Source organism: Lipophrys pholis (assembly GCF_963383615.2).
Source record: "Lipophrys pholis genome assembly, chromosome: 1".
NCBI lineage: Eukaryota > Metazoa > Chordata > Actinopteri > Blenniiformes > Blenniidae > Lipophrys > Lipophrys pholis.
The window spans coordinates 2459069-2473162 of record NC_137635.1 but is presented as its reverse complement, the minus strand read 5'-3'; the positions used below and the strand labels follow the sequence as shown (position 1 = coordinate 2473162).

General features: G+C 40.2%; 2 protein-coding genes across 3 annotated transcripts in view; one reads left to right on the top strand and one right to left on the bottom strand.

Annotated features, from left to right (window-relative positions):
* adamts14 (ADAM metallopeptidase with thrombospondin type 1 motif, 14) overlaps nt 1-6276 on the top strand; it is a 49396-nt gene extending 43120 nt beyond the window's left edge. For both annotated transcript variants that reach the window (XM_080469215.1, XM_080469214.1), the window contains exons 18-22: nt 1573-1705; nt 1898-2105; nt 3062-3191; nt 3857-3940; nt 4052-6276. In XM_080469215.1, the coding sequence (XP_080325341.1) occupies nt 1573-1705; nt 1898-2105; nt 3062-3191; nt 3857-3940; nt 4052-4620 (1124 nt within the window). In that variant the 3' untranslated portion in view covers nt 4621-6276. The remainder of the gene's footprint in view (nt 1-1572; nt 1706-1897; nt 2106-3061; nt 3192-3856; nt 3941-4051) is intronic.
* A 1769-nt stretch (nt 6277-8045) lies between these two features.
* On the bottom strand, nt 8046-12797 carry star2 (steroidogenic acute regulatory protein 2). The gene is made up of 7 exons (XM_080485686.1): nt 12673-12797; nt 12454-12561; nt 12238-12371; nt 11949-12107; nt 10500-10684; nt 9681-9774; nt 8046-8480 (listed from the first exon to the last, which is right to left on the bottom strand). Exons 1-7 carry the CDS (start codon nt 12734-12736, stop codon nt 8388-8390), a joined length of 837 nt encoding a protein of 278 aa, XP_080341812.1. The 5' UTR covers nt 12737-12797; the 3' UTR covers nt 8046-8387.
* Nucleotides 12798-14094: the final 1297 nt, after the last annotated feature.

The following is a 14094-nucleotide window of genomic DNA, read 5'->3' as shown; positions in this document are numbered from 1 at the left end:
GGTTAACTATGTTAAATCAGGTGCAATGAGTGAGATTGAAGCAAACACTAAAATTAAATTGGGACACCACAACTCTTTTAGGACAAGTGCAAGCTGCAATACTTTGCGTTATCATCATTTTACAAATTCCATATCTCACATAGATTTAAAGATCCCCCAATTTATCTTTAAGAGACAGATTTAAATTAAGGGTTATGTTACACAGTAAAACGTATGTTTGGATAAGCATCGCTCTGTCTTTTAGTGTCATGCAGTGTGTTCCAGTGTGCAGACTACTGAGCATTATTATCTGATCTCTTGCAAAGAAGAAGCATTGTCTTTTTTAATGACAACCTATAAACTCGACGGCGTGCATGCATATGATCACTTTCATGTGTTTAGGTACTGATGTGCAGCTCCGCTGCCGCAAACCTCCAGCATGATCTTACTGCTACTTTTGATGCACTCCTACTTGTCTGTACACACGTCCTCATAGGTGGTTTGGCTTTGGTGCCGCCTCCTCTGAGGCCTTGACCAGACAGCTTTCCGTTGACAATACATCAGCTAGTTGTAATTATCCCATTTTTGATCCTTTTTCAACAAAAATGTTTGAGAGTGCCAGACACCCTCATTCAACCCAGACATCATAATCACGATTTGAGGCTAAGTGACACTCAATTGGTAGGGATACATTTTCAATATTTTTTATTTTTTTTTATATTCCTGAGTGCTACAATAAAAAAAGGAGTACTAAAAAAGTGAGTAAAAAAGAATACTTACCCATAAGATAGGTGAATACTGCAAGTTATTTTACTTGAACTGCCCTCCTCTTTTATTCAAGTGCTCCTCTTCCCCTAATCAGAGCCCTCTGAATGAAATGCTCTGAATATCTCAAGGATGAAATAACGAAAAATGTTCAGTGGCTTGCAAAAGCGTTCGTACCGCAGTTTGTCACAATACAACCAAAAATGTAAATATATTTTAATGGGATTTTACATGATGGACTAACACAATTACAAATAAAAATAAATTAAAAGTATGTGCAAAAATATTATGCTGTGCGGAGGAAAACTCGCAATGCACACCGCCCCAAACACACCATCCCCACTATAAAACATGGTGGTAGCAGCATCATGCTGTGGGGATGCGATTCTTCAGGAGGGACATGGAGGCTGCTCAGAGTTGATGGGATGATGGATGAAGCCAAACACAGGACAATATTGTTTGAAAATTTGTTAAGAGTCTGCAAAAGACATGAGACTGGGGTCGGAGGTTCACCTTCCAGCAGAGCGATGACCCAAAACATACAGTACAGCCTGAGCCCAAATGGAAAGTTTTAGATCAACGTATATTCATGTGTTAGAATGAACAAGTTAAAGTCCAGACCTTCACCAAACTGAGAAATACTTTAGCAAGCCACTGGACAAGTGGAATCAAAGCAATATCTAACAATGTTTCTGCTTAATCAAATATGATGGCTTCTGTTTTCTAATTTTCTATGTCCCTTAACAATAACAAGTACTGTACATGATTTTATAAATAAAATAAAAAAAACAACTCTTGACTGTGTTTGCTGTATTTGTATGTTTTCAGGCATACAATTCACAAAATATGGATGCCGGAGAAAGAGCGACAGCCGCTTGGTGCATCGTAATTTTTGTGAGACGAGCAAAAAGCCCAAACCGATTCGCAAACGCTGTAACATCCAGGAGTGCAGCCAGCCCACGTGAGTGACCTTCAATCGTCCATAGTGATTCTGAACATTATATCCATTAGCAGCAGGTATTAATGCCTTTGTCTTCTCCTTGCTCAGAGTGGAAATAATGACTTTGCCGCCATATGCCTTTCCAGACATGAATTATACCGTTTTAGATGGTGTTAAAGGGTAATCTTTTCAGAGTGCCTGCTGTGCTGACAGGTGGGTGGTGGAGGACTGGACCCCATGCAGTAAGACCTGTGGGAAACTGGGCTACCAGACCAGACTGGTGCAGTGCATGCAGATGCTCCACAACGGCACCAACAGGCTGGTGCACAGCAAACACTGCACAGAGGAGCGTCCAGACATGAGAAGGGGCTGCAACTCCACGTCGTGCCCGGCCCAGTGGAGGACAGGAGCGTGGTCTCAGGTGGAACAAGCTTTATTCTGTTAATGTACGGTGCAAGATATTATGAAAGATGTTGGCCCCCATCCCCCAAAAATGCTCGTAGGGTACTGCACAGTGCCTGCCTGTTGCTCAATGGTGAAATCCAGTCACTGTACCACGATGTATATGTGACTAATGAAGAAATTTGTACACCGACTCACTACATTTTGAGCTTAATAGGTGATAACCTTGTTTTTATGTTTACTGAGCTCTACCAAGTCAGCCCTTCACAACTCTCTTTGCAAATAACTCATAAACAAAGTGAAACCTTTCGTCATTAAAGATTCCTTTTTTTATTCACCCTGCAGCTGTAAGGGACCCAAACCAAATGAAAATAGTTTTTTTTGTGTGTGTGCCGGTATTCCAGGTTCTATCAGGTGCCAACTAGAAAAGAAAATAAATAAATATAAGATCCATACAGGTAAACTTTTGATAACCAGATTTAGGGAATCTAGAGTTTAGACTCAGGTATGAAACTCACTATTGCACAACATTATTGTATACCACAGGATTGACCTTTAAACTGGTTGTTTTAACTTATTAAACATTAAATTCAGTAAATGAAACAAAAAAACAAAAAATGATGTATTCTAATTTAACTTTATGCATGGTGGACCATCACATAAGTAGTTTATTATTGTAACAAAAAGGTATTTGCCGTGAATTTGCTTTGCTATTTGACATTTGACATCCAGCTGGTTATCTGCATTATCTGACTAAAGTGAACATTCGTCTAGTTCTTCTCTTGTAACAGCAAACATCTCGTGGAACTGAAAATGTCAGTGACTATTGATTAACTCCTGCTTGGTAGAGAGGTATTGAAAATCGGAATATTTGACCTTTCGGTAAAAGCCCAGTCACATTATAATGAGTTGAGTAATAACTGCACTTCATTCTAATGGCAGCTGACGTGATGTGCGTTTGCTTGTGTGCGACAGTGCTCCGTGACTTGTGGAGAAGGAATTCAGCAGAGGCAGGTGGTCTGCAAGGCCAGCGACAACACGATAGGGGAGTGCGAGGGCGAGAAGCCCGAGACGGTCCTCATCTGCAAGTTAAATCCTTGTCCAGGTGAGATGTACACACGATTGTTCAGTGGTTCACACGCTGACTCTTTCTGTTGCTTACGCAACTGTACCTACGCCGAACTGAAATGTGCTTTTAAGCAGTTTTCAGGTAGACTCAAAATTGTGGGTGGTAAATGTGCTGCGTCCTGCATATTTAAAACCCTCCGTGTCCTTTAAGATGTCTACAGGTTAATTGATAAATAGTCTTCATTTGGTGTCACATTGGTGCAACATGCCATAATCAAATGCTGAGATAGATTCCATTATCCCAGCATGCCAATTACAAGAAGAGCCTTCCTCGTAAGTGTCGGCTCTCAGAGAGTGTCTGTCTGTGAACAGAAAGCGTCCGTCGAAAGATTTCTCTCTGCACGGATGATCCCCCGCAGTTTTTCCACATGCTGCCTCTTTTTTAAAGTGCTCAGAGCCTCCATTTCTCTCCGTCCTTACAGTTACAGGTCTAGTATTGTGAAAATATATTTCGTGAAAATCACTAAGAAGCCCTGGTTGTGCCACATGCCCTGATATAAAGCTTGTTATAGTTCCCTGCTTTTTGTTGTTGGTTTTTTTTATGAGGTTGCTAGATGTGTGTCTCGAGGGTCTTGTTGCTCCTGTTGAGTGGTTTATTTTTCCATTATAATCTTGTCTTTTCTCTGATGTCATGCCCTCCAGGACAGCCAGCAGAAAATTCTACAATGAAAGATGAAGCCGTGTTCCAAAGAGTTCCTGAAAACCCTGTGCAGAAGATCTCATCAAGTGAGTTCATATGTCATTTCAGACATACTGGTGATTGAAAACAAAATGTCTGCAAAAGATGCGTTTTTTTTCAGTTGTGCTGCTCGTGATGTCCTCTCTTGTTATTACCAGATGAGCCTTGTCTTGGGGACAAATCGATTTTCTGTCAAATGGAGGTTCTCGCCCGCTATTGTTCCATCCCGGGATATTACAAGCTGTGTTGTGAATCCTGCAACAAGAAAGGTCTCACCGAGGACATTCCCGACATCCACATCTCCGCACCGCAGCCTTTAGCTGACCATGAGATCTCAACCACGTCTCATCCTGCTTCAACGAAGGCGCCTCCTTTCACCACGACTCCGATCCCACCGCAAACCACTAAGGCTGTCAGTCGGCAGCCTCTCTTCGCCTCCCCGGTGCCAACGGCGGCCGTTCACGCCCAAGCTTCACCCTCAGCAGACGCTGCTCTGCCCCGGCATCCCACCAGCAGCTCCTTCCTCTCTGCTGGGAAGAGGGATTCAGACGCGGGGCCTCCTCTACCTCCAGGGCCGCCACGGCCCACAGCAGACTCCAGTGGAGGTGCCTCTAAAGAGCACAGTCCAAACAGCACTTTAGGCCCAGTTGCTGCCAGGTCAAGAAGGGACGATGTAGGATCTGAGAGGGACTCGAGTCACAGGACCCTGTCAGCACAGAAACAGTGAGCGTTGAACGCCGGCTCACACTTGGCAGTATCTGTGTCACTCCAAAAGTTGCTGCAGATAATTTCTCTATTGTTTTTGTTTTTTTTTGATTTTATTTTTTTCATACCAGTGAACTTAGACCAGACCAGTCATGGTTACCTCATCAAAAACTCCAGAGTGATCTACGTGCAGCGGTGCTCTGCCCTCTGTGCTTCAAATATGAAATGGGAGAAGGAAAAAAAAAAAAAAAAAAAAAAAAAGAAAACGTCAAAACCAAGGTGCTGTAAACTAAAACGACTACAAGACGTGTTCAAAATGTGATGACTGCATTGCTACGTTCATGTTTTTATCTGTGTACAGTTGTCTTAGACTGTTTTGTTTTTTTTCCTCAAGTGCATTAGAACTACTATTGAACTTGTATTGTGAATGCGAGGAGAGCTCAAAGTCCCCAGTTTCTGAGGGTGCGCGTGCGAACTGCGGATTCTTGAGTGTGCCACCAGAATAATTATCAACCTGTTGAAATTCAATCAAGCGTTAACCATCTGTGAAGATAAACAAACCCTAATTATTTTTAATAATGAAATTAATTTAGATGCAAATTGGTTGTTTTATTATATCTGCCATTTTTTAGTAGCTCCGGTTTGAAAAAGCTTTCATGGTCTATGGATTGAACCCTTAAATTGCTATATCTTCTTTGTCCAATGCGAACAGCTTTTCTTTGTTATTGAGTCCTGTTTGGTGTTTGGAGGATTCGATGATGAAACGAGGCATATTGGCATCGTCATCATGTGTTCATTTAACAAACACAGCCTGTTCACACACTGCTCCTGTTAAAATGCTCATTTATCGTCTTTCTTCAGACTGCAGCCATCCCAATCCGACAAACAAATCAACAGCAAAGAAAAGATGTTTGGCATTGGTCAAGAATAACTTTCAAATTGTCCAACTGTGTGAGAAATTGTTGCCTAGAACCAAAGGACGATCTACCTTTTGTGGGTAGATGCATTTAAATCATTCAAAAGCAGTGATTTAGTGAAAATCTAGACTTTATCCATGTACACAGGATATACATTGTTCAAATACGCGAATCAGACTATTGCTCCATTAAAATAAAACACTTGTCGGGTGTATAATTATCCCAGTGGCACGCTCTTGACTTTCCAGTCGTCGCTCCTTGCAGAGAGCTTCCCAGCTTCTCTGTTCCCGGTGCTCTTTGTTTTGTTGTCAAATCCAAAAACCTGTAATTTTCCTCACTGATAACAAAAGAAAAAGAAAAAAAAACTCAACTGTTTGCAAGCCAACCCCGCTGTAGCGTGCCCTTTGTTTGTCTTTGTGAGAGCCAGTTCTTTGATGCTTTAAAAACTAAAAGATTCCCAGAAAAGAAAAGAAAAAAAAACAAAACACTTATTACGATATTTTTTGGTAAGTGATACATTTTTTCCCCAGATAATAATGTATATAGTGTAAATTTCAAGTTATGAAAAGTTGCGAAACATGCAATGCTGTAAGTCTACAGACTGTGGTTGGTCATACTGTTACACCTGTTCCTGCATTGCAGTTCATAACATCATTATGTTTATTGTATAGTTATTGTATATACGTACGTGAATGAAAGCTTTAAGTGTTAATATTTATTGAATTTTTAAGTGGTATGGTGAACAAAGTAAAACACATTTGAAAGAATAGAGATTGTTTGTGTTTTTCCTTCATTCGCTTTTTCTACCGGACCGGATCCCCCACCTGAATAAATGCATTTACTTATATTGCATATATGCAATATAAGTAAACTTGATCTGTTGTGCAGTATCAGTACTGTACTATTGCAGTTTCAGGTTTCATAACCTCGGTGTTCGCTGAAGGTTTTTTTTCATCAGAATAAACCCATGGCTTTACAGGATATATCTCCCTTCAAACTAAAACCTTTTCATACACGGTCTCATCTCTGATTCTACATTCAGTGATGATCATAGTGTATTAATGTGATATAAGGTAATGCTCTTCCTGAGATGTTTTCTTCTAATATGAGATGTCTAGGTACTGTAACAGGGCTTTACATACAGTATATACTTCCACAGTCACATGCCACTGACTTTAATGAACAAGACGGGACTCAAATCCACCTCGTGACTGGAAGATGACTGACATATATTGTACAATCCCACTCATAAGACTGATGAAAGCACATGGGGGACGTTTGTGTCAGACTGATGCAAGTAAAATTTCCATCCATCTTCTGTGCCACTTTAAACAAAGGAGGGTCACATGTGCTGGAGTCCAGCCCAGATAATGAAGAATCAGTGCAGGCTGCATCCCGAACAGTTTGTCTATGCATTACGGGGAGCATAGACGGTTTAGGGTAGGGGTGCTCATACTTTTTCACCATGTGAGCTACTTATAAAATGACCAAGTCAAAATGATCTACCTATTTATAAGAATGGTAAACAGACATTTATTTACAAATATATTGAGTAATCTTTATATGTGCAATACATGTTAGTGTACCTCGCATTACTGCATGAAGCCATATTGCCCAATAGAACATTGTACATTTTTTGTCTTACTCGGATGACTTGCTCTGAATGATGCATAGTCCGGACAGTAGCTGCTGATTGCCAGCCTCAACCACACTTCTAAATGATCATCAGTCCCGATGGAATGGTATTTGGACTTGATAATCTTCATGTGGTAAAAGGCTGACTCGTGTAAATAAGGGGAGCCAAATAATGCAGTCAAGGATGTCGCACATTTCGCACATGTTGGGGTACTTTTCCTCTGCGTTCCAGAACTGTTATCCTCCAAATCTGCAGTCAGCTGCTTCAATAAATGCTTCTTTCTCCATCTTGGAAGAACTTCTTGTTCTTAGCGATTAAGTGACTCAGCCGGAATGATGCCTGAGTGGCTGCTTTTGCTTTTGTAGACTGCTGTGAGAAAAATGACTGCTGTTGGGACAACTGGACTTTAAGTTCTTGCCCTTTTCTTTTTTTCAGCTCACTTTTTGGATTGAAGTCAGTTATTATGAACGGTCTGAAAATGCCACTCCACATTTCCTTTCTTCGGATTAGCAACGGAAGTTTACGGTCACCAATCATCCTTAAATGCATCTGTTTGGACTGTAAGAGGAATCTCATGGACACACGGGGAGAAACTCAACAGAGAAAGTGTAGAGTTTGTATGTTCACTATGTGAGACAAGACTGAGATATGAGATCCACTCCATCACACAACATATGTGAGAAACTGCTCTATAATACAGATCGGTCAGCTTTTATAAATCATGTCTCTTACAAATTGGACATTCATGAAACGTTCCTCTGTGCTCTGTTACTTGCTCTTTTCATGTGTCCCTGATTCACATGGACTCATGATGATCTGCAGTGTCTCTTGTTTTTGTGTCGTTCAACATGTTTGATGATTAGTGAAAGCAAGCCTGACAAAAAATAAAACGTTGCATTCTCACACTTTATTAAATTCTTTGCAGGCATGTGCATGGGGTCACATATGAACAGACGACGGTGATGTCTTTTGATCAGGAAGACTTAATGAGGTTTGAGTGGCACAATGTGACATTAATTCCTATAGAAAAAAGCTGCTTCGTTCCACCAGGCGAGCGCCGGGCTGCCGGCACTGGTCTCCGTCAGCTCTGGTCTGCAGGAACCTATTAGCTGAGTGTCTCTTCCGGCCAGTGTTTCTTCAGCCCTCTGCAGGGCGACGCTGTCAGACTCCTTCTAGACTTCCTCTGGCAGCGATGACAGGGTGCTGCTAGCAGTTGAGGGCCGCACGCCGCCTCGGTCAGCTCAGGCTCAGATGTCTGCGGAGGTGTCTGGTGAAATCCAACTGTGCTCGGGGTAAAGCCTGATTGACAATAGACTTTGGCAACCAACCCTGGGAAAAAGAGTTATCTTTGTCACGACACTGAATTGTACATTGCCAGCAGTAAACAAAAGAGGGAGGCCATATACCATGTGGTCTGCTGCAGCACAGGAGATACTGTATGTATGTTTCATATTATGCAAATGTGATTCCCCACATAAACAAACCCATTCAAAGCGTTGGACAGACCAAGTGCAGAGAATTCTGCATTTCGTCCATGTTAATAATGGAAAGATGATGGCGAAGTGAATGCATGAATAAATAGTTCTGCTGAACAATAGGACAGCTGTTGTTTGTTAAAACCTCTGGGATTTATAATATGGTGATAATGCACCACTCTATTCGTTCAATATGGGCAGTGTACACATCTATGTGCAAGAGACAACATGCTGATTTTAAAACATACTTTTAATCATAATGTGAGTCAAGATAAGCCAAATACTTTAAATAGTTTAAATACTGGCTTGGGCCTTTCTGTGTAGAGTTTGCGTGTTCTCCTGGTGGTTTCCTCCAAATACTCCTGTTTCCTCCCACACTTCAAAAACATACATGTGCAGTTAATTGGTGACCATAATCTCGTGGGGAAAAAAACCTGTGAAATATACAGTATATGGAGTTGATATTGTGTTTATTTATACTGACTAAAGTATCATTTAACAACATGATATTGCAAGGATTTTCAAATTGTAATGAGTGCCCCGGAGAAAGTTATTTTCTTATTCTTTTCTTTTCTTTTTTTTTCTTTTTATGTCTCCCTACTCTTTAATTAGCTTTAATATAAATAGCTTTCATTAAAGTCCTGGGTCTCTCCTCTTCATACACTTGGTCTCTATACAGTTTTATAGGTTTTTGCAAAAGTTACAACTAATAATGCTCTAAAACTAAAACTATTAAATATATGAAGGACTTAAATGATTTAGGGCTGCCCGTCTAGTGAATTCACAATAACTCTTAGTTTCACCTTCGAATTCTGATCCTAATCATAATTATAGCTATTATTCTCAGCTCAACATTAACAGCATACCACAATAAAAACGTGAATAGGCATAATTAGATGTGTTGGTTCAGTAAAAACAATTTTGAGCATTTTCAGCAAAATTAAGTAAAAAGAAAAAAAAGATGCACAGTGTTTTAAAACATAAAATATTGACATTGATAAACTGTAAAGAAGAGAAATAGATAAATATATTGGAAAAAAATGTCTTTATTTACCTTGACATCCATGTTGAGGAGCCATGTGAAATGTGTTTTTGTCGCATTTTCATCAAGAGCTTGTATAATGATGCAGGTTGGTCCATCCTTGGCTCTGCAACACACAAACTCGTTAGTCTTTAGTTTTTAGCCAATTCAATATTAATTTTATATTATATTATATTTCTTGCAAGAGAAAACTCCAAATAGCCCAAGAACTGCAAATCCACAAATTTTTATCATTTTGTATTGTGTCAACAAATGGAGAGACGATTACTTGTAACTCAACAATATAAAATATAAATACTTCGGTGACTCTTGGACAAAAAAATTTAAATTTGTTGAGTCATTTGGTGTGTTTACTGATGATTTAAGAAGAATAATGAAGCTCTCTCACACAATAAAATGAACACAGTGAATATGTCAGATGAAGAAACGCGTTGATATTGATAGCATTAAATATCTAGGTCAGTGTCAGTCTCGTCATTTTTTTTTTTTAATCTTGTGCTATATTTCTAGTGTTTTCGTTTTCCTCAAAACCCTCTGACATTTGCCAAATAAACCATTTTTATCTCACAGACATGCGATAAGAAAGCAGACATTTAAGGCCACTGATATTAAAGGATGCTGTCAGGTCAGATTAAAATGTCAGCTGAAATCAAAACAATTTTCAGTCTTTACTGTCATTTTTATTCTCTGTTGTCATTCTGGTTGCTTAGTATCTGAATGATTGGAATGAGCCTCATTCAAACGCTCTATCTCATACAAGTGAGGTTAATGGGGTTACTGGATATATATTTTCACACGGTGATCTCTAAAGTGGTGCAGAGGATCCTGTACCTCACAAAGCCTGCCTGAGGCGGGAAAGACTCCAATTCAATGGCCGCTCCTCCAAGATAGATGCCCGACTTCTGTTTGCAGCTGTGTCTCACGCTCAGGAAATCCCTCTGGCCAATCAGATTCCCCGCCGTCTCTGCCGATACCTCGTGAGTTAAAATTGTTTCTGGTCCGACATGCTTCAAAACCTACAGGCAAAGAAACAAGTGACATTACCTGCAACACTGAAATGCAAGGATAACATACGGGAATAATGATTATAAGATGAATTCATTGATTTAAATGAGCAAATGCACTTGATGAGGCAGAAAAAAGGAAGTAAATGTGGTGGTTAGAAAGCTACTTGAACTGACGTTGGTCAAACTCTTGATGATTGATGATTTTATTCAAATATTTTCATTTTGAGTCATCCCAACACTATAATGTTTGCTCCAATAGCTCATTGAACTCCACATTAAACAACTCACCACCTGAGATCCTTTTGAGTCCCCACCCAACCCACCCCAACCCCCCAACCCCCACCCCCCGAACACCTGAACCACAACCATTACTTGCTTAACTGTCCATCGATCTTCAACGCTGCTTTATCCTATTCAGAGCTGCGGGCTGCTGGATCCAGTCACCAACTGACTATGAGTGAAGGCAGGAATGCCTACTGGCAATTTAGAGTCACCAATTAAACTGAAATGCAAGTTTCTGGACTGTGAGAGAAAACTCAAGTACTGGGAGAAAACCCACACGGCCCCAATCAGACTCTAACTGGTTATGTTATTGCTGTGAGATTGCAAACCAAACATCTTACTAACTGAACACCTCAATGAACCTCAACACATGCGAAGTTCAGCTGCATCTCTTGTCAAACAACGTTGCCTCCAGAATGTCCCCAGTGCATTCAGCACAGACTCTCCTCCATCACCCACAATTATTGTATATTCCACTCATCTCACAGGAAGCAAGCACCAAAACTCAAATCGTAATTCATTCAGAGTGGGAACAACAATCTCAACAACTTTTCCGATGGAGCACAGGATTTTGTTTCAGATGAAAAACATCTGAAAACAGACTGAAATACATCTATATGCAAATTTCAGTTTTGCTGTCAAATGAGGACAACCGATTGACAAAACCAGCAAACAACAATTCAGCTCCTAGAGTTTAGCAGAACCAAAACCTTTTCAAGCTTCACATACACGCAGAGTTACGACAGAAACTGAGAAAAATGGAGCAAATGTCAGATCCTATCCCATCTGATAACAGCCTGTTCTCTTTTCTCCAAAATCATAAGAGGCGACATGAGCCTGGCCACATTACAATCCCTCCCCAAAGCTAACCCCACCAGACCTGCTTTTAACCGATAACTCCTTTCCTCACATATTCCTATATAGTATCTCACATTTCTTCTGTAATTACAAAATGATTCTGATTAGTATTACGAGTATTAGTTGTGCTCACTTTAATTTGCTGTATGCTCGGGTTCCACTGGTGCATCTCTTCGACTCTGACAAACAGGACATTGTAGAGCTTCTCCACACTGGCCTCCAGCACCGCCTCCAGCCTGAAGACCTTCCTGCCCCCGGGCATGACTTTGCTCCAAATGACGTCACCGTCGGTCTGGAGGAAAGAAAAGAAGCAGCACGATGGTCACTTTAGGCTCAGCATATTATCAGAGTGTGGCACTTGAACACACCTGATGAAGGCGCTGTAATGGAACCGGGTGGCACTTTAATCAAGAAGACATTACCTGTGTGATCTCAACCTTCCATCCATCTTTGTCTTCCAAGATGCTGAGCGCACTCCTCATTGCTTCCTGACCTTGTTGCACATACAGGTGCTTTTCTTTCACTGGAACTGGTTTTAGACTTTCTGGCTTCGTCTCTGCAAAAGAGTCATTTTTGGTGTGTTTTCTATAACATATAACATTTTAAAAATGAACAGAAACAAAAGGATTGCAATTTACCATTAAAACTTAAGTCAGCTTGTTGCTTCGTATGCTGTTGGATTCGTGCCCACCGCTGCAGGTGTGTGATCTCTGGGCCTATCACTGCCACAGCTGTGCGTTGAAGTCCTGAAGTCGATTTAAAAAAAAAAAAAAAAAAAAGGTTGTCAAAGATCTCTTATGACAGCATTTACATAAAATAATTTCAAAAGAAAAGATGTTTCCAACACATGCATTTACCTGCCATACTCCTCAGATGTGGGTAGGAGATTCCACAGCAGAGCTTTACAACAGCAGGCAGCATGTCGTCTGTCTTCGGCAGTGACAGCAAAGTAAGTGGACTGAATCTCTACTCTTTATACGGCCTGTGAAGGACATTTCAATGAGATAAGAGCCGGAGAAGAAGATAGCACCTGCTCTGGATTCCGTCCTGAAGGCCACACTTGACAAGTGCTTCATTAACTAAAACAGACGATCGGATACCGAGAGAGAAGTCTGGCAGCAAAAGCTGATTGTGATGCACATTTGTGTAATTTCAAAACACGAGTAGATTTTCAGAAGTTTCAGATATCACTTTGATGACGTTACCATTCCACGTTCAACCCGCGTTGCTGAAACGATTATTGGAGTCCTTGAACAACCCTAAATGATAATTAATAATTATAATAATGATATGCAATATTGAGTCTAGTATTTCAGGATTAATATAATACTTAAATGGCACAAGATTGTAATGGACTGCATCATGACACATAGAAAAGGCCCATTATGTGAAATTTCAATCGCAAATTATGCATTATACTTTTCAGGCTGTTTGAATTTTGCTTATTTGAAATTTAATTATGAGAAACAAAACAGCCTGATGTTATCAAGAGCATCTTCCTTGTTCATCTCTTCTTAATACTCATTTTTTGTTGTTCACGTCTTATTTTTCTATACATTTTTATCAAAAAGAAGTCACCAATGAATGTCCACCACTTGGAGAACACCCAAGCTTCAGATTCCCTTTCTGCGAGGCAACTGCATGTATTCTTTTGTTTGTTTAGAAATGGAAATAGGCAAGTAAATTCCAACTTTATGTCTGTGTTTTCTTCCTATGGGACTCAAAAAGGTGTGTGATATACACATGTGGAAATATCTGGGCAACAGGGAGGGCAAGATGCGGTCCTTGAAATGGGTAATTGACCCCTAATTAATAACTGTTGTAAATACCTTGATTAGATTGTACCTGATTGAAATTGCAATCTGATGCAATAAAGTCAAAGCATGACGCTTCACGGTGTTCTGAAAAAATGGGCATGCAAGAGATGTCTTGTCATATTTTTCCTGAGACAGACATTGAACGGACATCAGACAATGAATGAGAATAATATTTCTTTGGTAAAACTAATTCAATCTTCAATACTGGTGAGCTTCTGGCCATCATATGATATCCCTGGTGCACATCAAATACAAAGAGTGTTTTCAGGGTTCAAGCAAGTGAGACAATCTATTCTCTCAATCGGCAATATTTCACTTGGATTGACACAGACATGGCAATTTGTCAGAAAAGTCCCCTAGATAATTGTGGATTCTGCCCTCAAAGTAACCTCCAATATAATTACCCCATACACTTTTTTAGTTATTATACCTAAAAACCTAATTATATGAGCCAAGATATGC